Consider the following 26,105-nt stretch of genomic DNA (forward strand, 5'->3'; position numbering starts at 1 on the left):
AGAAAAAAGAATGTGTATTGTGCTGCTTTCAAATACTGAGTACTTGTCTCAGGATGGGCACCTTGCTGGCATTTCCTTCACAAACATGTGATTATATCAGGAGAGAAGACTCTGTTGAGTTGGCTCAGCATCTGCATGTCCTTGGCATTACAAAATCCATTTTCCCATGAATAGTCATCACAAACCCCACTTTACAGACACTCAAATGGAGGCCTGGAGATGTTTCATGACTGGGCCCATGTCTCACCTTTAGGCAGTGGCAGGGCTGGGATTCAAACCCATCTTCCTATTCTTGCAGCTTCTCTCCACATAGGCAGAGGACCTGACCTTAAGGGTCACGTTACACTGGACTGGACAGGACATATGTGCTCACACGAACACACACTCACACCCCAGAATGTCAGTGTGACCCGCACAATACAGATGGCAGCTTTAGAGTAAAGCAAAGGGGCCATGAAAATGGGGTGGATTCCTGAGAAAGATGGGTGGAGAGCAGGATTTTCAAGATCTGGAGGGACTGCTTGGGCCAGGGTTGGGGTTGGGAGAGGGGGCTCTGAGAGTTAATAGCCGAGAAAGAGTTCAGGAGTAAGACGCACACCTAAGGGTAAGAAGGAACAGGGAACAGTGAACCACCATCACTGGGGCTGACACAAGATGTTTGCACAGGAGGGAGTTGGTCCCAGGCCCAAGAGAGCGGTTTGGAAATGAGGCAGTGTTTTCTGAGTCCATTTTAAAATGCATGATTAGGACATGACTGAAGGCAATTAACGTGCTTCTCATTCGTCTGCTGATCAAGTTGCAACTGGAAAGGAGTTTCCATGTGGGGGAGGGATGCCAGGGAACAAGCGCGTGGCTTTTACGCCTTTTTCGGAGGGGAGCCGAGTGTGGGCTCAGGGTTGGTGGATGCCGAGAAAATGCCATCAGAGGCCTGCAGGAGCGTGCCCCACCCCCCTCCCGGAGCCCATAAAAGCCCAGGGGGCCGGGGCACCCCAGACGCCCTGTCTTCTCCATCCCCCTCCACACGTACCCACAGCAGGAGCGCTCCTCACCGGCCTCTCCCAGACACCATGTCCAGACAGTCCACTATCACCTTCCAGACCAGCAGCCGCAGGGGTTTCAGCACAGCCTCAGCCACCACCCCAGCCACCAGCCGCTCTCGCTTCAGCTCCGCGTCCGTGACCCACTCCCCGGTGGGCAGTGGAGGACTGGGAAGGATCAGCGGCTTCGGCAGTCGTAGCCTCTACAACCTGGGGGGAACCAAGCGGGTCTCCATCAGTGGGTGTGGCAGCAACTTCCGAAGTGGCTTTGGTGGAAGGGCCAGCAGCGGGTTTGGGGTCAGCGGTGGATTCGGCTATGGGGGTGGAATTGGAGGGGGCCACGGCTTCTCCGTCTGTCCCCCTGGAGGCATCCAAGAGGTCACCGTCAACCAGAGTCTCCTGACTCCCCTCAACCTGCAAATCGACCCCAACATCCAACGGGTGCGGAAAGAGGAGCGGGAGCAGATCAAGACCCTCAACAACAAGTTCGCCTCCTTCATCGACAAGGTGAGTTGGGAGCTGCCTCTGGTCCACGGGGTTGGGTGCCAGGAACTCTTGGGGAGGCCCCAGTCCAGAGAGCAGCCATGGCCCAACAGCTTCTCTGCAGGAAAGCACATTCACTCAGCAAGCACCCCTCAGGGGCAGAAGTATTTGCAGGTGGGGCCAGCTTGCCCCACAGGACTTGTGGGTATTTCCCTTCATTCTCCTTGGGAGCCATGCTGGCTGGTTCAGTCAACACAGAGGGAAATGTGAAGTTCTTAAGTTCCCTGAGAAAACCAACCTAACCCAGAGCAGGGCTGGTAGAGACACCCTAAGAATGGCGGCTCCCCATCAAGGAGCCACTACACTAGTTCTCTGGAGCCCCAGAGAATGTCAGGGTAACTTGATGGGCTTTTCCATTTTGACAGGGGTTGTCAGTTATATCATTGGCAGATGGGTATCAGGTGGAAAGTACTTTTCCTCTCCTATATTCATTGGGGTGGTGTCTGGCTCTGCCTCCCCAGTTTCTCCAGAATTTCTTCTCTTCTTCTCCCATCCAGGTGCGGTTCTTGGAGCAGCAGAACAAGGTCCTGGAGACCAAATGGAGCCTCCTGCAGGAGCAGGGCACCAGGACTGTGAGGCAGAGCCTGGAGCCCTTCTTCGAAGCCTACATCACCGACCTCCGGCGGCAGTTGGACAGCATCACCACCGAGCGAGGCAGGCTGGATGCTGAACTGAGAACCATGCAGGATGTCGTGGAGGATTTCAAAGTCAGGTGAGAGTGAGAGACCCTTCTGATCACATGCAGTCATCCCAAAACTCCTCTTGATGAGGGCCAGAGGAGAACAAAGGAGCAGATGCCCGTGTCAGAGAGGTTTGGACCTGTGGTCATCATCTCATGAGAAGAAGAGAGCAAGGTATAGAGTAACAAAGGGACTCTCATCTCATGCATCACTACCAACAAGAAGCTGACTCTTATATGTGTCCATGGCTGCAAAGGGACATCTGTGTCATCTAACAAAACATTATAGTTCTGAAAGCAATATACTATTTTACAGTTTATTATTTAATTACACTGGACATGGGCTCTATTATTGAGATGCCTGCATTGCCAAGGTGTACCCTAGAGTATGAACCAGGCAATCTGATCCTCCTGAGGGAGTCAATTTTGACTTGCCATCACCCGGGCTGCAACAGGTGAGGTATCCAACAGAAAAGATGGTCCTCGCCAACCCCTTAGGTGGCTCACCCTTGGTTTCTATTTTAAAGCAACACCTACTTACTAAGAAAAACACACTATTTAAATGGCTACCCTGAGGTTCAGTGGAAATACATCAAAATCAACCGAAGCAGTGTCCTGAACAAAGTTTATCCCACAGTTCCAGCAGGCACTTAAGACAGCAAAAAGTTTTTCAAGATTGAAATTGTGCATCTCTACGAGGATGGAGTTGCATAAATATGTTTTACTATCCCTGTCAGCTCCATGCCCACTTTCCAGTCTTACAAAAGCAAAAAAAGGAAAAAGAAACTGGCAGAAGAAATTATTCTCCTTTTATAGGGGAGAAATAGAGGTTAAGTGAATCACCTGAAGTCACACAGAGGTCTCTTGCTACACAAGTAGTCCACCCCAGCCTGAGAAGAGTTCAATCAAACCCTCACTCACCGCTCGCCCCCTCTCCTCTGTACTTACAGGTATGAGGATGAAATTAACAAGCGCACAGCTGCTGAGAATGAGTTTGTGGCTCTAAAGAAGGTGAGTGGAAATGTCTCTCAGGGGAGAAGATTCAAAACCAAATCTGGGAGTGGGGTGACAGACCCTTGGGCCACCCAAGAAAAGTGACTTCAGCCCTTGGAATATCTAGAGAGCTCAAACCTGCCAAAATTCTCCCTCCATGTTTATGGCTCCAATGACCTTGCTGGTTTTCTGTTAGCCCAGGAGATTCAAGCCACAGTTCCCAGCAATTACTCATCCCCAGCCCCAAACCCCAGATACAGAGTTTGCTAAAATCCAAACTAGAAGGGTCAGGGAGTCTACCCAGCTTCTTCTGGGCTTGTTGCCTGGGGCCAGGGTCTCAGAGGAGCATCTTGTGCTGTCCTTTCAGGATGTGGATGCTGCCTACTTGAACAAGGTGGACCTGGAGGCCAAGGCCAACTCTCTGACTGATGAGATCAGCTTCCTCCAGATGCTCTTTGAGGCAGTAAGATCATGCATGTGTGTTTGTCCCCCCCTATGTCTAAAGCCTGACAGAGAAGGATGTTGCAGAGTGTTATCCATATAGTGTCTCTCCCTGGGATGGAGGGTTGGAGAGGTCATGGAGATTGGGAAGAATTGCTTGAAATCCTGCCACACTTAACCCCACCCCAGCTCTGAGTATTCTCCCTGCAATCCCATGGCCGAGCAAGGAGCAAGTGTTGATTCCTAAACTCGCATGTCACTGGGTAACATCCCCAAGGAATCAAGACCCATCTCTCTCTTCCCCGTCTCAGAGAAATTCAGAAAGCAAGCTGCCTCTCAGCCCATTGGTCAGGGTGCTTCCTGGCCCCTGAAGATGCCTCTTTCTGGGCATCTCCACTCTGATGGCAGACACCTGGGCCTGTGGAAGGGGACAGAGAGGTAGAGAGCAATGAAGTCACACTGTGTGGCGGGGAGGGGTCCTAAAAATCACCCCATCCTGAAGAAACCTTTAATGCTGGCATATGAATCACATATGTCATATTCAACGTGATCTAATTTGGATTCAGAGAACACTTGCTAATCCTTCATATTCAGAGAAAAAGCACAGAGGGGAGCTTTGAGAATGGATACTGAGGACACACTCCCATTCCACTGATCTATGACCCAGAAACTCCTCAGGGGTCGGCTGGCATAGCAAGAGCTGGGCACTCCCTGCTGGGGATGCCAAAGAAGGATTCCTGACTTAGATGGGTGGTCAATTGCATAATTTCGAGACTCCTTCTTTTTTTGTGGCGGTGACGCTGAGTTAACTGGCTCTGCAGGAATTGTGTCAGATGCAGACGCGGGTCAGCGACACGTCCGTGGTCCTGTCCATGGACAACAACCGCAGCCTGGACCTGGATAGTATCATTGCTGAGGTCAAAGCTCAGTACGAGGAGATCGCCAACCGCAGCCGGGCGGAGGCTGAGTCCTGGTACCAGACCAAGGTGAGCATGGGCACCTTCGTGATAGGCTGTGGGTCTAGTGTTCTCTGAAGCCTTAGATCATTGTTTAACTACTAGCCACAAGCCTCAGGAGCCATGTGAGCATTCCCGTTTCTTTCAACTTGGCAGAAGTGTCTTGGAGGCTATGAAAACTTAGCTTGAAATGGATGTGGAAATCCCAATACACACATATGCTGATAAGCGGTCAGGCAATGCTGGATGCTCAGAAGGACAGCCACAGTACCCCCACCACTTACCAACTGACAGGGAGCTGGATGAGACTCAAACAACCAAGAAATGCTCATAAAACTGTTTCCAAAGGGCTTGTTTATTTACAGAACTCCTACTGTATGCCAAGCAAGATTACAAAGTTGTAAATGAACAAAATACAAAAGGAATCCAAGGTCTGGGGAGGGCATGAGATGAGTGAACAGTCATAGAAGGGGAAAAGCATTAATAAAACACTTCCAAGAAGAGGTGGGCTTTAGTCTGTTTTGGAAGTGGTGGGAAACAAAAGATTGCCAAGGAGCAGGGAGGGCCTGAAAGGCTGAGCAAGCAGTCCTGGGGGGTTGGGGGGCAGAAATGAGCACTTTGCTGAACAAGAGAGCTTGCCCTGGGAAGAGGGAGGTTGGCATGACTGCAGAGAACTATTGTCCAAAGGTGCAGATGGACAGAAGGTTTGGGTTTGGAGGGGTGTAGCAGCCTGAATGGTCCAACCCATGAGATCAGTTATCGGCCAAATGCAGATGCTTTTCCAGGGCAGCTGCTCACCTACAAGCTGGCTCTCATTCCTTGCCTTGGTCTTTGCACTGCCTTAGTCGCTGCCACTGCAAGTGGTAGAAAAGAAGCAGGTGTCAGGTGCCAGGGGTACAAGAGTGGAGGTAGCTCCTTGGTAGTGAGTGGAGGTGGGATGCACTTAACTCCAAGTCGGGTGGTTGCAATGTGTAGAGTTGGCGAAGACTGTTGTTGCCTTTAACCATGTGTGTCCAGAAACGAAGAAGCCGAACCATTCAGCACTTTCTAAATTGGACAGATCTTCGCTCAGGCATGGACTCTTCTTCCTTTGGGCAAGGTGTGAGTTTCCTCCAGTCTGCTGGAGGACACAGGGTGCGTTTGTTTCTCCTAAATGATGGTGTCCTAGACCCACACCATTAGACAGAGAGCCACCTGAGATGGAGGATTCTGTTACAAAGTCTTCAGAACGGGGTCCTCTATAGCCTGAGCTCCTTCCAATGGTGTTTCTCTGCAGTGCCTCCATTTCCCCAGCATTGGCATCAGGAGGGCCACCAAACTTCATGGTCACAGTTGGTCTTTGACGTATGCCCCATAACCAAGAACTCCCCAAGGACAGTGCCAAATCATCTCTCCCTCCTCATGCTCTGCATGCTCTGGGGGCTTCATGTACAGGTTGTTTCCCTTGTCTGGAATATTCTCCCCTGAGCCAGTCAATCCTTCCCAGCCTTCAGTGCCCAGTGTCAATATCTCCATCTCTAGAGGGACATCCCTGTCCATTCCCTACCCCATCCCTCACTTCCATATCTAAGTCAGATTCCTTTATCACAGCCCCATAGGACTCAGTTTATTTCCTAAGGGACACTCATCTCAATTTGGAGCTATAAATTCAATAATATGCAGGCTGGTAAGGAAAGGAGTAAACCATGAGTCTTACTGATAACTGCTGGTATCAAATGCCAGCCTGGTTCAATTATTTTCCATCTCAAAACAAAAAAATTGTAGGCAGGAGTCTGATTGTTCTCTTCATGATATTCCCAGAGCCCAGGACATGCCTGGTGAGTAGATGTGGTCAAGTAACAAGCAAGGGGATGGGTGAATGATGAGTGCATGGATGGGCTTGCTCAGAGCACTGAGGGCCAGGCTGGGCATGCAGGTAGTGCCCAGGCCAGGGTTTGATGGGGTGACTGACTCTGCTCTGGTTCTGTCAGTATGAGGAGCTGCAGGTCACAGCCGGCCGGCACGGTGATGATCTCCGCAACACCAAACAAGAGATCTCCGAGACAAATCGGATGATCCAGAGGCTGAGAGCTGAGATAGACAACGTCAAGAAGCAGGTACATTCTGGCAGGACCCAGAGCTCCCCACACACTTATGTCTTCCGGGTCATTCTGCCTCACTTACAGGACTCCTACCCAAGAAGCACCAGATTTCCAGGGGTTATCAGTAAGGTTCATGGCTTCCTCCTTTCCTTACAGTGTGCCAGCCTGCAAACAGCCATCGCCGATGCAGAACAGCGCGGGGAGCTGGCCCTCAAGGATGCACGGGCCAAGCTGGTGGACCTGGAGGAGGCCCTGCAAAAGTCCAAGCAGGACATGGCCCGGCTCCTGCGCGAGTACCAAGAGCTCATGAACATCAAACTGGCCCTGGATGTGGAGATTGCCACCTACAGGAAGCTGCTAGAGGGCGAGGAGTGCAGGTGAGGGCAGATCACCCATCCCAGCAACCTGGGCATTCCTAGGGGCTCAGGTTGGACATGACTGAAGGGACTTAGCATGCATGCATGCACGCAGGTTGATACAGGCCCTTCCTTGCCTGGAAAAGGGAGCAAAATGCTGGTAGAACTGGACTCTGACAAAGAATACAGGTGCAGTTTCTTTCCAGGGAAATCATAATCAACAATCCCAAATTTGAGGTGCAACTGCTTTTAGCACCCTATAGAAATCTAGAAGCTGATTGGATCTAGGTAAAATCAAATCAAAGGAGAAATTTGGTCACACAATGGGTCTGGATATGTAGTATGAATGACTCTGAATTGAGAATAAATTGTCCTAGGATTTGGGCCAACAGGTCTACCACTAACTAGCTACCTGCTGCTGCTGCTGCTAAGTTGCTTCAGTCGTGTCCGACTCTGTGCGACCCCATAGACAGCAGCCCACCAGTTTCTGCACTCCCTGGGATTCTCCAGGCAAGAGTACTGGAGTGGCTTGCCATTGCCTTCTCCAAACTAGCTACATAAGCTTAGGAAATTCAGCATCTTCCTCCCACCAATGCTCCCCACTCCCGCTTTCTATGTCTTTAGTGATGGAATAAAGAGGCCAGGTCACATGATCCCCAAAGCACAGTGGGGGCTTTGTACTCCAGTACCACTTGTGTGACCAGCTGTGTGATTTCTCCAGTCCTCATCTGTAAAATGGGACAGCCAGAGTTTCTATCTTCTATGTTATTAAGAGGGCTAAAGTGAGGGGCTACCAGTGAAGTTCTCAGAACAATGGATGGGACACGGCAAATGATTAGCTCCCCCTGATTTTAATGGCCAAAGATGTGGGCTTTGGAGTCAAATTAATTTGGCCTCAAATCCAGCTTTGTGATCATGAGCAAGTTAGTTAACCTCTCTGATCTTCAATTTCCCCATCTGTAAAACCGAGATTGTAATACCTACTTAGGGGTTGTTGAGAGAATTAAGTGGCATAATGTGGGTAATAGGTAGGTAGCCCTTTTCAAGGGCTAGGTCTGCATTTATGATGAATGCCACTTCTGTCCTCAAAATGCTAAAGCAAAACTACTCTAGTTGTTACAAGGCTAGGCCGATGATTGCTATTGTTACATTTATGACTCAGACTCCTCTCCACACCTGTAATAACCTCCGTACCTGACAATAGGCCATTGTTGAAAGAGCGATCTTCTTGTTCTATGACAGCCCTGCCTTTCCAGCTGACTCTAACATATGATTCGCTTTAATTTTAATTTTCTTAAGGTGTTTATCTCGTTTACACTAAAAATTCTGAGATTACAGATTTGACTCCTATGAACCCCAACTCTGCATTATTTCATTCATTAGATTATTATTATTTTTTTAATACTACTGGTATTTAAATAATTTCAACCTCCATTACTTCCGCAATAAAAATAATTGAAGGCTTTCTCAGTGAATTTAAAACAATTGCACAAATGTCATTTCAAATGACCACAAGCTGCTGGACACCACAGTAACCTTCCTTCTCCCCCCTCCTCCCCATCAGGCTGAGTGGAGAGGGCGTTTCTCCAGTTAATATCTGTGAGTATGACATCCTTTCATGTCATCTGGAATGTATGTGGCTGGGGACTGGGGAGATGGTGGGCATGTCAGAGGGTGCCAGGGATGTATGGGGCATTGGAGGGGATCCTACCTATGGGAGGGAGGTTCATTTTGAGAAGGTTTGAGATTCTGAGTTTCTATTAGGAGAGACCTTACAGTCATCGACTTTACCTCTTTGCAAGTGAGAGGGCACCACGAAGGGAGTAACGGGAAGTTTGTGCTCATCCTTCTACATGGGTTGCAGGATCCTCAGGCCACACCTTCCCCTGCCCAGACTGGATCACACTAGAGAGATACTGTCTGCTCTCAAGCATTAGAGAGAGCCTTCATGCTGGGCACTAGGGCATTGCCAGTTAGGCAGCCTCTTCCAGAACAGTCTGGGAGAAGCCCCACTGCTCGGCTTAACTCTATGGAGTGTAACACAGAAAGCTACCAAGGGGTTTCAAGGCAGTGAGAGTTCTAAGAGGCCTGGCAGTTGGGCGCCACTTCCCAGAAGCAGGAGAGGCATTCGTTAGCAAGCTTGCACAGCCCGCACTGGTAAGCACAGAAGTCACCGTTTACAGAGCTCAGTGCTGGCATCGTGAGGCCAAGAGACGATTCTTACAACTTACACTCTGCAAGTGAGTTCAGTTTTCTTGACGTGACAGTCACCTTAGCGATTGATGATATTAACCAATGACTCAATGAGGCAGATCCCTCTGAACCACCCAGAGGTCCTCCTTCCCTAAGGTCCTTGTCTAGTGGCTCCAGAGACCCTCAAAGCTAATTTGGGGACTGGCTGGCATGACATCTAAAGTTTCCTTTCTTGAAAGCACCTAAAGTCTGTGCTTATTTCCTAAGGTTGCCATAACATAGTACCACAGACTGAGTGGTGAGAAACAACAGAAGTATACTGTCTCGTGGTTCTGGAGGTTAGAGATTACAAACAGAGGTGTCAGCAGGGCCGTGTGTCCCTAAACCTGTAGGGAGGACCTTCCTTGCCTCTTCCTGGCTTCTGGTGGTAGCTGTCCAGCCTTGGTGTTGCTTGCCTCACTCCAGCCTCTGTCTCTATGATCATGTGGCCATTTCGGTGTGTCTGTCTTCACTTGGACATCTTGCCTCGTCTTAAAAGGACACTAATCATAATGGACCAGGGCCCACCTTAATGATTTTATCCTAACCTGATTACAACTACAAGGTCCTATTTCCAAGTAAAGACACTTTACAGGTATTCAACACATTTTGGGGAGCATACAGTTCATCCAATAACAGAGTCTATATTTTATTTCAGCTTTCCTTCAGAAGGGCCCGAAGTAAGGTACTAGATGTTTAGGATGATGGGTGGTTTGAAAGTTAGGGAGAGAGCAGTTCGGGAGGAGAAAAGGGACAGAGTTAGCCAGCCAGGGGGTCATCTGTCACTTGGTCTATCAAGAGTATTCCAGCCCTGCCTTGGGATTCAGAGAGCGTGGACTGGAGGGCACAAAGGGAAATGTACCCACAACCAGCTGTGAGCTTCCAGAAGGAAGGGAGACACCAAGACCAGGGGGAGGTGGCGACAAAACAGCAGGGGAATCAAAGGGAAGGCAGGCGGGTAAAAGAGCTTCCCAGAGGACGGGCATCCCAGTAAGTTCTGGAAGGAGAAGAGAGGCACCAAGTAGCAGGGGAGAGGCAGGAAGCCATTCGGACTGGGAGGACACCTGGTGCTGTGGGGCAGCTGAAACTAGACTGAGCCACGGGACAGTGAGCTCACGAAGTGGGCAGGAAACTGGAAAGAGGCAAACCACCCATCCCCACCCCGTGGATTTCAGGGAGCTGTCCATGATGCCCCAGGTGTCTTCTCTCCTGCCCTTGGTTCTGACCACATCTCCTCTCTTCCAGCAGCTGTGGTCACCTCCACCGTCTCCAGTGGCTACGGAGGTGGCAGCAGTATTGGCAGTGGAAGCCTGGGCCTCAGTGGGGGCAGCGGCTGCTCCTTCACGACCAGTGGTGGGCACAGCCTGGGCAGCTCCAGCTTCAGCAACAGCAGCAGCCGGGGCCTCGGGGGCAGTGGCTCCAGCTTCAAGTTTGTCTCCACCACTTCCTCCAGCCGGAAGAGCTATAAGCACTAAACACAGTCACCCTGCTCCCTCACCCCTACCCTGAAGCCAGCTCCGCCCGCTCACCTGGCCTGTCTGCACTCATCCCTGCTCACCTAGGTACTTTTCCTTGTCTCCTGTCCTCGAGGTCCACCTGTGCTGCCAGGAAGCCTGGCATCCTGTCTAAATCCCATTCCCCAGCCTAAGCCAGCCTCTGCCCTCCCTCAGTCCCCAGACTGCTCCTAGAACCCACTCTGTGCCAAACCCGCTCTCTTTCAAAATTCACCGTCAGATTGTCTTTCAGAGACTCCCCATCAGCTCTGCCTCCCTCCTCCCTTCCTCCAAATGCACTCTGTATCTCCCAGACCATCTCAGTGTCAGCCCACCTGTCTCACGATGCTTACGAGCTGCCTGCTGGATGAGAGTGAAGCCTCTCTCTCTTTCCTCCCAGGACCGTGTCTATTAAATGCATGTATAATGTGTCAGGTGTCCAGCCCTCTATTTGGAATGGTGATGGAGCACAGAGTGATCCTTCTCCCCATCCAAACCTCCTCTCAGCATGGGATCCTGGCACAGGGAGGGCTCAGCGCATCTGACCTCCCTCCCTTTCCCTCAGAGCTAAGAAGACTGGGCTGAGAAGATGGGAGGGGCAGGAGGGCCAAGCACTGGCCAGATTCCCTCCCTCCCTCCTTCTGCCCACCTACCCCCTCCTCCCGTCAGGATGCCTTCTTTGAGAAGCCCAAGCCCCTGGGCGGAAGCTCTGCTCAGACTCCCCACTCTGTATGTCATGCAGGGCAATGCCCTCCCCTCCCCAAACCAGACTGAATTCCAAGGACACTGACGTAGGGTGGGCAGCCCAGCCCTCTGCCAGCAAAGGGCTGATTGTTTCCTGACAGCTTCCAACTTGCAGATGTGAGCAGGAAAATAACAGGCCAGGAGAGGAGTTAGAAGTCAGCCCTGGGGGCAGTGCTTTCACCCAACAGAAGGGCCATTTAGGCCCATAATTGCAGGCAGCTCCCACATTCCTGAGTGTACAGCCTCTGGAAACCTCCCATCAGACCTCAGCCCCTGGCATCACCCAGAATTGAGGCAGCCCGAGTGGGCTTGGAGGGATGGGGTCAGTGCTCAGGACCACATTGGTGGGCTCTTGGAACCAGGGATCTCAAACACAGCTGTCCAGGGTGAAAGAGCAAGAAGTTAAATGGAAGGGAAGGAAGGGGCCATGAACTAGGATGAGAAAAGATGAATGTAAAACCAGGGGCTAAAATTTGGAAGGTTTGGAGGGAGAGGACGGAAGGAAGGAGAGAAATGACACTGAGAATATGTCCCTGGTCCTCGGGGTGACCACGGGATGAGACGCTGGGATGAGGGGTAGAGGGCACAGGAATTCGGAGTGAAATCCTGAATTTGCTCCTTCCCTCGAACAAGCCAGCTCGCCATCGGTACGAGAATAGTGATGCAGAGCTGGTGACCTGCAGTCAGACTGCTGGTCCTAAGTCTCGGAACTACTCTACACCTCAACTGCTTCATGTGCGAAGCAAGAATAATAAGAGTTACCCCTTCCTGCTGTGTGAAGTTCAAATGAGAAACAGGTGTAAAGCACTACTTATAATTGCTGCTCCATAAATATTGGCAATTATTATTCTTGTTGTCCAACCTCACAATGAGAATCAAATAACAATGCTTATAACTGACCTGCCTGTGGTCTGGCACAGATGAAATCCTCAATAAAAAAATTTTTCCCTCATAAGTGACCATGATGGGAAGACCGTAATCAAGTGTATGGTTTCAGAGTCCAAGACTCAAGAAAAGGGGAGGAGAAGAAAAGCCATGGGAATATCTGCAGCATATGGCTGAGAACGTGGGATGATTGGGGGTGGGGGGGCTTGGGACCAGGCCTGCCCCAGGTCCCAATTCCCAGGCCTGGTCCTGCCCTGGGTGGGGTGTTCCCTGTGATGATGAGCAGTGCAGGAAGATGGGTCATGGCCAGACATACCATTGAGATGAACTCAACAGAGTGGTCTTTGATCTTCTCTGGCCAAACCCAGTTCTCGAAAGGGATAAAAGTCAAGGAGAGTTGTAGAGAGCTAGACTTGGAAGGCTGTTCATCCCTGTGACAGTTCCACTCCTCTGACCCGCTGACACCGGCTCCCACCATGACCCAACGATCCTCTATCACCATCAAGTCAGGGGGTTCTCGGAACTTCAGTGCTTCCTCAGCCAACCTCCTCCCAGGCTGCAGGCCCAGCTTCAGTTCCATCTCCATGATCCAGAGTGGGAAGAGCTTCGGGGGTGGCTTTGGAGGTGGATTTGGAACCAGGAGCCTCCACAGCTTTGGGGGTAACAAGAGAATCTCCATCAGCAGTGGCTACCGCTCCAACCGGACCGGCTTCGGGGGTGCTGGCTATGGGTTGGGTCTTGGGGGCATAGGGTACAGAGTGGGAGGAGTTGGCAGTGGCTGTGGATTTGGAGGTGGGATGATGTCTGGCGCTGGAGGTATCCATGAGGTCACCGTCAACCAGAGCCTCCTCACCCCCCTTCACCTGGAGATTGATCCATCCCTCCAGCGGGTACGGAAGGAGGAGAAGGAGCAGATCAAGACCCTTAACAACAAGTTCGCCTCCTTCATCGACAAGGTGAGAGGGCCATGGGGTTCCCGCCAGGAAAGCATGTGGCACCCAGGAGTATCTCAGCTTTCTGTTCTTCTCTGAGGTCCTGGGGGCCAGGAGTGTGGAGGAAGCGGTTTCCTACCTTGTTGAGATGAGAAAAATGTCCATCTTTGGGCACCAGAGCTGTCTGACCCACTGCGAGAATATTGCTCTCTTTTTTTTTTTACACTCATATTATTTTTTTAATATGATATTATACATGTTTTAATGCCATTCTGCCAAATCATCCCCCCACTCCCTCTCCCACAGAGTCCAAAAGACTGTTCTATACATCTGTGTCTCTTTTGCTGTTTCACATACAGGGTTATCGTTACCATCTTTCTAAATTCCATATATATGCATTAGTATACGGTATTGGTGTTTTTCTTTCTGGCTTACTTCACTCTGTATAATAGGCTCCAGTTTCATCCACCTCATTAGAACTGATTCAAATGTATTCTTTTTAATGGCTGAGTAATACTCCATTGTGTATATGTACCACAGCTTTCTTATCCATTCATCTGCTGATGGACATCTAGGTTGCTTCCATGTCCTGGCTATTATAAACAGTGCTGCGATGAACATTGGGGTACACGTGTCTCTTTCAATTCTGGTTTCCTTGGTGTGTATGCCCAGCAGTGGGATTGCTGGGTCATAAGGCAGTTCTATTTCCAGTTTTTTAAGGACTCTCCACACTGTTCTCCATAGTGGCTGTACTAGTCTGCATTCCCACCAACAGTGTATTGTATTGCTCTCTTGATGGATAGCCATGAACATGGCTTAAAATTAGACAGCAAAAGGGATTGGTTCAGAGAGCAGAGGATCAAGAAATGGAAGGTTACAAGTTCAGCTCACAGGCTGAGGTCACTTTTCCCTGCCAGTCAACAGGGGCAAGTCCTGTGGCAGCCTCACTATTGATTTGATTGGCAAGGGAGGCACTCAGGGTTTCAGACTTTCCTTTTGGTGAGAGGAAAGCTGTGACTTCAGCCCTGAGTCTCCCCTGCTGTTGGCCTGGAACCCTAGGGGTTTCCCCAGTTCTGGTGTGCACTACTGCCAGTTCACACTGGAGCTAATTGCTTTCATCTGGGAAGAACCAGCTCAAGAATCTAGATCATTCAGGCTCCAATCCTGGATTCTGAAAGAAAGAGTGCTAAACTGAGGGGCAACCAGCTCCTACCGTCAGCTCTCCTGCTGGGAGAATCCCCAACTTCTTAGGTCTCAGTTGGGTTGAACAGATGGACTCCAAGGTCCTCTTGCAGGTCTAACAGGCTATGAAATGCCTCATCATATGGACTCAGACCTTTGAATGGATAAACCTAACCACAGGGACTGCTGAAGCTTTTATCACCCATGTCCTCCACTTGATGTGATGTTTGTTCCAACAGATGGGAGATTTCCAGAAACCCCGTTCTGAGGGGAAGGATGTGGGCCCTGCTTTTCCACAGTTCATCTGGAGGGGTCTTGGGGAATGAGGGCATGTGTCTAGGGAGGACTTGGAGCCAGGACGAGGGAAGAGAAAGCAGGAGTGGGACGCATTTGTTAAAGACCCTCTGTAGGCACACTGCCAATTCCAAAGCCTTGGAGGCTCTGTTCCTTCATTCTCTGAGGCTGTGTATCACTCCAGCTGCTCCCAACAGAAGGACTGGTTTAGAGAAAAAGGTTTTACATGTTCCCGAGGCTGTCTCCCAGCCTGAGGAGCAGCTGAGTGCAATTCAGGAAAACCAGATTAGTAGCACAGGACCACAGGAACCTGAGGTCTGAGAGAATAGAGACAAGAAGAGGCTTGTGCAAGGCCACACGGCTCATGAGGGACATGGCTGAAACTGTATCCAGGTCCCCCTAAGGTGACTCCAGAGTGATCTACTCCAGCATTCCTGGATTGTGGTGGCAACTGAGTCCAGATTCTAGATCTAGAGAAATCATGTTGAAAGCAAATGGGTGAATTTTCTGCCAGGAACCTCTTGCCCATTTATTGGGAACCAAAGATCTCACTCAGTAACATGGTAGAGTGTTCTTTTCTTCAGCTATCACACGTCAGCATGGTGTGATGTATTCAGATGGTTTCCTGGCCCTCTGGCCCTCCTGCCTACTCTCACCTCCAAACCCAGCCACTAGCCAGTCTCCCAGCCCCATCGCACCAACATGGGCTTGGCTATTTACATCCCAGGCTCCTGCCAGCCTGAGAACAAGGAGGAGGAGCCTGCCACCTGGACTCTGAGATCTTGCAGGGCTCCCCACTACACTGTCGGGGGTCCTGTATCCCAGAGCCCTCTTCGAGGCAATGGCTGTAAAGACATGCTCATGGGTTCTCACCTCTGGTGGCGGCAGGTGCGGTTCCTGGAGCAGCAGAACAAGGTCCTGGAGACCAAATGGAGCCTCCTGCAGGAGCATAAAGCAACCAGAGCCAACCTCGAGCCCATGTTTGAAGGCTACATCAACAACCTGAGGCGGCAGCTGGACAGCCTGGGGGGAGAGCGCTCGAGGCTGGAGGTGGAGCTGAAGAGCATGCAGGATGTGGTGGAGGACTTCAAGAACAAGTGAGTGGTAGCTCAGCCCTGAGGCTCCAGGGGAGGCCCTGGGCTCTCCTGAAGTGCCCAAGCCAATGGGGAATAGGGCACACACTCAGGACACAGAGGTGGACCCAGGAAAAGAACTGGGACTCTTAGGGACTTCCCTACGGGTCCAGTGGTTAAGACTGTTGCTGCTGCCAAGTCGCTTCAGTCATGTCCCACTCTGTGTACATGCTCCCAATGCAGGGGGCAGGGGTTCGATCCCTGATTGGGAAACTAAGATCTTGCATGCCACACATGTGCTGTGCAGCCAAAAAAAAAAGAATGTTGAGGTTTGGGGGAGGGGCTGGGCTTAGAAATGATAACTTATATGGGCACACAGAGCATGATTCATATAACCCTGCAAACTCTGGAAATGAGGAAAGTGAGGCTCGGAGATAGCAACTGACCCATCCAAGGTTACAGAAGTAGCAACACATTATTATCGAGGAGCTGAACCCATAGAACCTCATGCTCACATTTGTTCACCTCAATCTGATTGCTGACTTACACAACGTTCATGTTATGTGTAAGCCCTGGCCAAGGCTGGGGTGTGAAGAACAAGGAGGTGTGACTACTGCCTTTTCCCTGGAACCACACACACACTCTGCTAAACATAATGGTATGCTCACATCTAAAGATACAAATAATTTCTTATTTCTACGGTTTTAATTTAGTTTTAATGTTTGTTCTTGGGCCAAACAAATCAGTTTTTGTTACCATTTGTATAAGGTCATGAGAGCCCAGATTTTAGAGTTGCTCTAACATGTTAACCACAAGCCACATGAGACAATTTAAATTAAAATTAAATTCAATTTAAAATTCAGGCCCTCGAGGACACTAGCCACATTTCAAATGCTCAGTCACCGCATATGACTAATGGGTCCCATAATACAGGCAAGTATAGAGCATTTCTATCGAGGCGAAAGTTCTGCTAAACAGTGCTAGAGAACCTAGTCAGGTTGACAATCAGTTTTCTTTAAGATTTTTAAAAATATTTATTTATTTGGCTACATCAGGTCTTAGTTGAGGCATGTGGGATCTAGTTCCCCAGCCAGGGATTGAACCCGGATCCCTCCACACTGGGAGTGTAGAATCTTAGCCACTAGACCACTAGTGAAATCCTCAGATTTACAATCTTGGCTTAATCATTTACTGACTCAATATCTAAAGAAAGCGAAACTAAGTCCTAGTTCTTTTGTCTGTTAAACGGGATATTAATAGTACCCACCTCACAGGGAGACTGAGAATATTCAAGCAACACTTGCTTGTAAAGTACTCAATAGGGTATCTAGTGCCTGGTACATAGCAAGCTGTTAACACGTGTTAGCTATTTTTATTATATTGACGACTAAGTACAATGTATGTAGTGATGCAAACATAGACAAGAGAAGCAAGTGCTGACAGATAATTTATAATATCATGCAAATATGGGATAACAGTATTTCAATCCAAGAAGGCTTCCAGGAGGAAGAGACAAAAAACTCAAGGGTGCAAAGAGAAGATGCACACTGGAGGGATATGGGGGATCTGCTGGAGAGTGTGCTGCTGGTTAGAGGACAGCAGTGTTCCTATGGTAGGTGTCTAAGAGGCCTGTGCAGGGCCACCTTAGGCTTGCCCTCTGGCCAGAGGGACTGTGAGCTGGGAAACAGAGAAAGACAATTGTGTGGAGTTGGGTGAAGCAAAGATGACCATGTTTAATGAAAAGACAGTTTTGGGAAACAACAAGGAAAATCAGATTCGTTTTCCCAGAGAACTTGGAAGAAGGCACAGGACTGAAGATTCTGTAGACAAAAGGTGCAATAGAAAAGTGGGGGAGAGTCTGGCGGTATCCATCCTGTGGGTTCGTATAGAGCTAACAACAAGCTGACTCGTGGATGGGAAAGAGCCTCTGAGATGTTAAGGGACCTGCCCTGGGTTATTCAGCCAGTAGGGAGAAGGGATGAAGCCCCCTCCACAGCCCAGCCATCCCAAGCCTCCGAGAAGGTGGGATTGGCTGATGCTTAAGAGGTAGGGTGGGGAACGTTACCTAGAGCAGACTTGAGACTTCCTTCCCAGAGATCAGTGGCGGGGGGCGGGGCTAGGGAGAGTGGGGTTGCTACTCGGGCAAATTGAATATGAGAAAACTTGGTGGAGGGGACAAAAGGGAGATCTCTTATTAGCCTAAAGACTCTGCTTCCCAGGCAGCAGGTCAGCAGCTGAGAATGGAACGGTGAGGCAACATGAGGGCGCCATGGGGTGCAGGCGCCGGCCTGGCCCAGACTGCCCCCCCTACCGATCTCTGTCCGTCCTCTTGGCTTAGGCGAGACCGTGGGGTAAAAGGAAGCATCGCGCCCCTTCATGGGACCTCTGAGAATACAGCTATGAGAAAGACCTCAGAAAGAATGAGGGGCAGTTCTGTTTTGTGTTGTTTCAAGTGTGGGTTTTGTTTGGACAGGGCTGGTTGTGCGATGGATTGGGGGTTGGGTAACGTGTGTAATAGGAGAGCAACACTTCAGCAGCGTGCTTTCCAAGTCTGCTCTGATTTCCCACCTACATCCCCACACTGGACCTCACTCCTAGAAGCCCCGCTCTGAACATCCACCCACTTCCCTCTCCCCACAGGTACGAAGAGGAAATCAACAGGCGCACAGCAGCTGAGAACGAGTTTGTGGTGCTCAAGAAGGTGAGGAGACAGGGGTGCTCTGATCTGACTCCGGGCCCAGGGAACCCCTCCCAGGAGTGACGGCTGCCACATAAGTCTGCGGCCCTGTATACGAGGCTTTATTTAATTTGCATAACCAATCCTGGAAGCACATTTTACTTTAGAAGTGAGAAAAGTCAGGTGCGTGGAGGTTAAATAAGTTGCCCCAGGTTACCCAGATAATCAGAAGTGAGTCAGGATCCAGGACACCCAAGTCCGAGCTATAAATCTTAACCCCAGTCCCCTCTCCAACATGGATCTTATGCAGGGAAAGGAGAAGCAAAACGGGCCCTGTGCTGAGCTGAGTCTGTGAGACCTCAAGTCAGGCTCAGAAATGGGCATAGGATGGGGACCAGCTCCAGAAACTGTGAACCTTTCTGCTCAGTGTGGATGGGCAGAAGGAGGGGGAGATCCAGCCCTGAAGCTAATCCGGAGAGGGAGGAAGAGCGGGAGCAGCAATGTGGGAAGGGGAGGCAGGGACAGAGTGCAGAGAGGAAGGAAGCCTCAGGGAGAAGGTGAGGCCACAGGCAGCATAGGCCCAAGGGCCCAGGATGATTCAGGCTGTCCTCACTGCATGGAGGTGACATGAGAGGTTTCTCCACGTAGCACCAGCTGATGAGCAGATGGGCGATCCCCAGGAACCTGGTCCACATGCAGTTTGGATCCCCCTGTAAGTTCCACTCTATTCATAGCCTGGGAGAGAGAAATGCTCTTGTCCCCAGGAGCTGAAGGCCTCCAACCTAACTCACAGACAGAGGGGCTGGCTAACCCAAGAAGGGTGGGACTAGAGTGACACATGTTCTGTGCCCAGGACGTGGATGCTGCCTACATGAACAAAGTGGAACTGGAGGCCAAGGTGGAAGCCTTAATGGACGAGATTAACTTCCTGAGGTCTTTCTATGAAGCGGTAAGCATGGCCGGGGGCTCCCCTCCAAAGGGCTGGAGGCTGGGGGCGGCGGCTGAGCACAGAGGCTGCTGGCCCCTTCCCTGGTCACCCCTCTGCTCCTCACCCCATGCCTGAGTTGGAATTGATGGAGTAGATGTTGCTTCCCCTACCAAGGGAGAATGTGAGTTTTCCCAGGGCAGCTGGTGGATCAGATAAGGTGAAAAATTCAAGAATGTTCTGTTGGTCAGACAAAAGAGCTGCCTGTCAGCAAATTACTTGCAGTTTCCATAGAATGATCTGAGCAACCCAGCTCACCCGGCCCAGTTCAGATTTACCTGTTACTTTTCCTATGGCAACTGCAGGATGATGTAATTATGCAGATCAAGTGGCAACTAGTGAACCCTCAGGTGCTTCTAGAAGCACACAAAATATTGAATTGGCTCCCCTGAAGAGGCGTTTTGCTGGGTGCTTCTATAAGCCCAACACAGAGCTCAAGGCTGCAAGATACAGCGCTGGGCAAACGCAATCAAGGCCCTAAGTTCTTGGAGCTTCCAGGAGATGGGTAGCATGGAGAGAAGCAAATAACTACCCCATTTCAGGGGTGATGGAGAAATAGACAACAGGGAGCAGGGGCAGGCAGATGGTGGGTGATAACCTGAAGGAACTGAGGATCCAGAAAAGCCAGAAGGAGGCCCATGTGAGCGGTGTAGAATGAATGAGTGGGGAGCAGCTGAGATGAGGTTAGTGATGTGGAGGTAGGGATACAGGGTGCAGTGTGCATGGCAGGTAGGCCTGGTAACAACAGGTAATCCGCTCATGGGGTTGCATGTGTGTGATGCCCAACACAATCTGGTCATGTTCCAGGAGCAGGAACATGGGCTCTGGGTCTTCAGGTGACTTCAATGACCACCCACTTGGGGGCAAAAAAAGACCCCATCATTTTCTTTGCTTATTCACTTCAATGCTGAAAACCAGGGTGATGTTGGCCCCCAATGCTGAACAGCAATCCTGTGGGCTGAGACTCCCCTAGCTAGGTCAGCTATCAGGAAAAACGATTTTGGAAACGCAAATTACAACCTAACAGCAACAAAAGAATAACTTCTTGAATCAGGAAATGCATGAACCAATTGTTAATAAAGAAAGGAATTAACAATTAATTAACAATTGATATTGTTCTTAAAGATTTGGGCTTTGGATCAGTGATGCTTAAATTTTACAGCTCATTAGAATCTCCTAAAAATCTTGTGAGAACACCAATTCTGATTCAGTAGGTGATACTGTTAGTCTGAGGGTCACATTTTGGGACCCACTGTTTTAGATGATTCTGTAAAGTCATCATTAACAAATTACTTGTGGATTTTCTGCTTCAAAACCCATCTTATACAAGTGTTAGTTGTTCTGTCGTGTCTGACTCTTTGCGACTCCATAGCCATAGCCCACCAGGCTCCTCTGTCCATGGAATTCTCCAGGCAAGAATACTGGAGTGGGTAGCCATTCCCTTCTTCAGAGGATGTTCCCGACCCAGGGATCGAACCCAGGTCTCCTGCCTTTCAGGAGGATTCTTTACCATCCGCGTCACCAGGGAAGCCCCATACAAACAAACGTGAATGCATTTAACGCTCACAGAAATCATGGGAGGCAGTAGTCTCTCTGAGGCTCAGAGGTGCCATCTAACCTGCTTGGCAGATCCTAGGCTTGAATTTTTCAGGTCTTTCTGCTGTTTCCAGGTGGTTTCCGTTTCCCTTCCCCGGGGAGCAGGGAGGAGCAAGGTTAGGAAATGGGGCTGGGACAGCCCAGCTTTCCGGCTCTTTCTGACTCAGCTTTCTTTCCCAAGATAATTACTTTATTTGGAATGAAAGGTTGCATTTTCTCAGAACATGAGACATCGCAGAACTGACAGGTTATAACAAGGTGCGTGCCCTTGACAGTGGGAGTGACTTCTGGAGAATCTTGGCTACAGCTACCTGAGCTACTGCTCCTTCTGTGCAGATAGGGAACAGGTGTTATCCCAGTGACCGGCCTACTGTCCCCCCAGCCCTTTCAGTCTTCAATAGACTGCTCTGTCCTGTGGTGCAAGGGAGGCCCTCAGTGCCAGGGTCTGTTCTGGGGTGCTGGGCACAGTTTCACAGCACACACGCACAAGTGCACACATGCACACCCAGCACACATGCAGATACACACACACAAGCAGGCAAACACACCCAGCTTCAGCTTTCCCATGTGGACCTCCTCGCAGGAGCTGGCTCAGCTTCACGCCCAGATCTCTGAGACTTCCGTGGTCTTGTCCATGGACAACAACCGCAAGCTAGACCTGGACAGCATCATCTCTGAGGTCAAGGCCCAATACGAGGACATCGCCAACCGCAGCCGGGCCGAGGCTGAGTCCTGGTACCAGATCAAGGTGAGGTGTCAAGGTCAATTTCATGAAACAGTCTCAGAGAACTGAGATTTCAAAGGCAGATTTGATAAAAGCCTTGTCCTACCAGTCTGATGGACTTGGAGAGATCTGAATTCACCTTGGGGCTCACTCTGTCAGAGCACTCCTCAGGATGCATCGTCAGGACCTGGGGGAACAGCCAGACAGAGGCAAAAGGTGGTCAGTCCTGCCCCGAGGAGGATGAACACCCCTCTGATGCCTTGTAGAGGAGAGGCAAGGGACAGCTGGACAGTACCCGCCACTAGTCCCAGTAGGCACAAGAGAGGGAGGGTGGAGCAAGAGGTAGGTTTAGCTTCCTGCATCCGGAGATGAGAGGTAGAAATAGCTGGGGCTGAGAGGCTGAGCAAAGGCTGGTTAGGGCTTACCCAATGACATTTTCCAGATTAGAGCTGAGGAGTCCCTGGGAACACAAGACCTGGTGCCAGGAAAAACAAATATGAATGAGCTTTAAAATTAGAAAGTGACAAGCACCCCCGAATGATGCTGAGTTTGTGGAGGTGAGGCACCTGAATATGAAGACGAAGGACCAAAGCTGGGGTATAGGAAGGTCCACCTGTGGAGTGGAGACTTTGGGTATGGAGAGTGAGGGGCAGGGCCAAGAGACAGTGCGATGGATTTGATGGAGACAGCTCGTGCAAAGGGAGGTGCCTCTAAGCGTCGCCTCAGAGGCCCTGTTGGGCCCTGGGAAGCCACCACCTTCTGGCGTCACCACCACTTCTCCTCCTTCTCCTGACCCCCAGTACGAGGAGCTGCAGCGGTCTGCCGGCCAGCACGGGGAAGACCTCCGCTCCACCAGGATGGAGATCTCTGAGTTGAACCGAGTGATACAGAGGCTGCGCTCTGAGATTGAAAACGTGAAGAAGCAGGTAGGGCTGAGCAACCATTGGCCATCTCATCCATTCCCCTGCCTCAGCCCATGCAGAGAGTTCTCCCCAGATGAATGATCGTCCAGTAATATAAACTTGCAGTCTTCTGCCCCTACCAGGGAGGCCAGGACCTTCTTTCTGAGATCTGTCCAACATCAGTTCCTCTTGGAAAGATGCTGTCTTCTGGAGGCATACATGGCAAAACTGATTCACTTTTTACTTATTCAGAGAAGTTCATATTGAACAGGACCCCGAAAACCATTTCTCCATTCTAAGTCACAAAGTATCCAAGGAGAACATAGATTAATCTTATTTCTAAAGATAATACTCCAACCTCCTTTGCATGAAATCCATTTCAGGAAATTCTTCCACATTTTTAACCTAAAGCCCATATCTTCCATCCTTCCTTGTGGACAATTTCATAAACTCCTGTGTCCTCCTGGCAGTGTGCCACGCTCCAGGCTGCCATCGCCGATGCTGAGCAGCGTGGGGAGCTGGCCCTCAAGGATGCCAAGCACAAGCTGGCCGAGCTGGAGGACGCCCTGCAGAAGGCCAAGCAGGACATGGCGCGGCAGTTGCGTGAATACCAGGAGCTGATGAACGTCAAGCTGGCCCTGGACATCGAGATTGCCACCTACAGGAAGCTGCTGGAGGGCGAGGAGTGCAGGTGGGCAAGCTCCTCCTCCTGCCGTGGTTCAGATAGATGCCACCAGAGCACTGTAGCTATGCTACAGCGGCCAAGATCCCCACGGTGTCAGGCCCCAAATAGAAATGCTCAGAATAGAAACAGTTAAAACTCGGATGATCTCCTGAGGCATCCTGAAGTCATTCCCAGAGCTCCGATGGGACCCAGAGCAGGGGCCAGGATAGAAGGTGTCAGGAGGAGGTGGTCCATGACTACCTGGAAGGCCAGCGGCAGGGTCGTTTCTCCCCAGGCCCTGTGATCAAGGAGGCCACACTCAGGACAAAGCGAGGCCCAGGGGCTCTGTTTGCCCAGAGAGGCCTCCCATCTGACTGTCCCTCCCAACATAGTGAGCACCAGTCTGTCTCCCCATTTCGCCATATATTTGGATTTGATCTCTCTTCTAATGTCCCCTCCCAGAGTCGCATCAGCTTCCTACAGCTAATAGGATGATTCAAAGGCTTGTTCAGCACAGTGCCGAGAGCACAGCCAGCCCTCTGTGCTGATAGCTTTAAATACATAGAACTCAGGGTTCTCTAACTTCTCAGCAAATGAAACATGTCTTTCTCTCCCCTCCTGCAACAGACTCACCGGAGAAGGTGTCGGGCCCGTGAATATCTGTGAGTAAATGTCTTGGGACGACAGAAAAGTGGGAGACGAAACAGAAGCTAACAGCATCATTTTTGGTGAACAGATAGTGAATGAGCAGGGGCAGGGATATCATTAAGATTCTCTGAGAGGCTCTGTGGAGACCTCTTTCTTCTTTGGCCCTTCCTCCCAGTGGGGTCAAGAGAGGTTCATGGTGGAGTCATAAATCCACTCCACCCAAATCCCTGAGGACCTCAGTTATGGGACAGGACTACTCACAAAGCAATGGGTCCCTCATCCAAACACCTGATTTCTCAGCTATTTCTGGCAGAAATTCAAACAAGAGGCTATTAAAAAGCTAAAGACCTGTGTTGAAAATTGAAGCAAATTAACTGAACAAGAAAGCAGAGAGGTTTGCCCTCAGGTCCCAGGAAGGAAGCCAGGGGGATTCATTCTGCAGAAGGACTCAGCAGGCTCCAGCGGCGTGCATAGAGTGTGGAGTCCTAGGCATGGGATGTAGAGTTCCCTGGGGCCCCCTTGGGTCCGGCCCTGGGAGGGAGGCTGGAAAACGAGGATGCGAGAGAGCTAGAAACTAGTGAGTTAAAGGAACAGAGATGCCTTGCCTGGAGAATCAGACACTGTGAGGGGAGGTTGAAGAGGCATCTTCAAACATTCAACAGGCTGTGGGAAGCTGTACTCCAAGACAGTGAGCTTCCCATTGCAGAAAGGATTTGAGCAGAAACAAAAGGATCGCCTCTCAGGGAGGCAGTAGAGGGGATTCCAGTCTGGAGGAGGTTCACCTGGATAGCCTTCGGGCCCACCCATCTGGGAACCGTGATGCCTGCACAATATCTGGGGCCTCTTGTCTCACCCAGTGGGAAAGCCCCGGGTAGAGAGGAGGGACCAACATGACTCAGGGACCCAAGCCCTGCTCTCCGGCAGGTGTGACCTTGGGCCTGCCACTTGGTGTCTTTGCACCTGTTTCTTCCCCTGAAAAGTAGGGGTATCATAGTAAAGGCATCCTCTCAGGCCTGTCGAAGAGACATCTGTGGTCACAGCTGGGCAAGCTATAAAAATTGCCATGTCCTGTGTTCGTTGAGGCAGCAGGTGATGGGGACCATGAGGCTCCCCGGGGAGCCTGTGGGAGGGAGGCGCCTGGGCACAAGACCCAGGGACAAGGCTGCCAGTGTGCCCTGTGCCTTCTCTCCACAGCCGTGGTCTCCTCCTCTGGGGGCTCGGGCTACAGCGGGGGCGGCGGCCTCTGCATGACCGGGGGCGGCTATGGCTTTGGCAGCAGCGGCTTCAGCAGCAGCGGCGGTAGCTTCAGCTCCACCAGCGGCCGCGGCATGAGCGGCACCAGCTCCAGCATGCGCATCATCTCCAAGACCTCGTCCAGCAAGAGTTACAGGAGCTAAAGGGCCCCCTGCCCCTCTGCCTCCCCTCTAAGGCCCCCAGCCCCCAGGCCTAAGACCCGCCGCTTTGCTGATCCCCATGCACTGAATCACAAGAGGCACCGGGAGCAGGGAAGTAGCCTGTGAGTCCCCAGCTCGCCTGTTCATCCCTCTGACTCCAAACAGGTTCCCGCAAAGGTACCCCACTTGCTTCTCATCCCAGAGCACTCCAGGGCCCATAGGCATCCATTCCAGCTGCCATATGCCAAGATCTGGGCTGGGGCATTCCTTCAGAAGCTTCCTCCTGTCTGACCCAGATCCCCGGCAGCCACAGTCCTTTTTGGGGTTGCTTAGAGCTGATCTTGGTGCCCCCAGAGACGCTGAGTACAGTCCAGGCCTGCGTTTCCCACCATAGACAGAACACTTCTCCTGCTTCCGGTGCCTGCCTATCCCCTCAAATTGCTTCAATAAAAATGTCACCGAGCTCTCTAGGTCTTGACTGAGTCTGTGTCCTATCCCACACTCAGAGGACGACCTCGGAAATGGAGTTCTCTGGGAGCAGGTTCTATCCACCTGCAGGGCTTACTCCAGGGCAGAATGAGAATCCCCTCCCCC

The 26,105-nt window shown here is 50.8% G+C and overlaps 2 protein-coding genes across 3 annotated transcripts in view; both read left to right on the forward strand.

The window, feature by feature from the left end:
- The first annotated feature begins 797 nt into the window (after nucleotides 1-797).
- The window catches only part of LOC133247337 (keratin, type II microfibrillar, component 5), a 76,163-nt gene continuing 50,855 nt past the window's right edge, over nucleotides 798-26,105 (forward strand). Inside the window, exons 1-9 of one of the 2 annotated variants that reach the window (XM_061415989.1) lie at nucleotides 798-1,544; nucleotides 2,078-2,292; nucleotides 3,210-3,270; nucleotides 3,620-3,715; nucleotides 4,515-4,679; nucleotides 6,620-6,745; nucleotides 6,887-7,107; nucleotides 8,651-8,685; nucleotides 10,567-11,242. In XM_061415989.1, coding sequence (XP_061271973.1) covers nucleotides 819-1,544; nucleotides 2,078-2,292; nucleotides 3,210-3,270; nucleotides 3,620-3,715; nucleotides 4,515-4,679; nucleotides 6,620-6,745; nucleotides 6,887-7,107; nucleotides 8,651-8,685; nucleotides 10,567-10,793 — 1,872 coding nt within the window. In that variant the 5' untranslated portion in view covers nucleotides 798-818 and the 3' untranslated portion in view covers nucleotides 10,794-11,242. Of the gene's footprint in view, nucleotides 1,545-2,077; nucleotides 2,293-3,209; nucleotides 3,271-3,619; nucleotides 3,716-4,514; nucleotides 4,680-6,619; nucleotides 6,746-6,886; nucleotides 7,108-8,650; nucleotides 8,686-10,566; nucleotides 11,243-26,105 lie in introns of those variants that run through there. The other variant, XM_061415991.1, reaches the window with a different exon arrangement.
- Nucleotides 12,489-25,981, forward strand: LOC133247351 (keratin, type II cytoskeletal 5-like). The gene is made up of 9 exons (XM_061416006.1): nucleotides 12,489-13,396; nucleotides 15,737-15,945; nucleotides 18,562-18,622; nucleotides 19,452-19,547; nucleotides 21,763-21,927; nucleotides 22,704-22,829; nucleotides 23,276-23,496; nucleotides 24,097-24,131; nucleotides 25,312-25,981. The coding sequence occupies exons 1-9, from the start codon at nucleotides 12,917-12,919 to the stop codon at nucleotides 25,512-25,514; spliced, it is 1,596 nt and encodes a 531-aa protein (XP_061271990.1). The 5' UTR covers nucleotides 12,489-12,916; the 3' UTR covers nucleotides 25,515-25,981.

Source organism: Bos javanicus, chromosome 5, assembly GCF_032452875.1.
Source record: "Bos javanicus breed banteng chromosome 5, ARS-OSU_banteng_1.0, whole genome shotgun sequence".
Classification (NCBI taxonomy): Eukaryota; Metazoa; Chordata; class Mammalia; order Artiodactyla; family Bovidae; genus Bos; species Bos javanicus.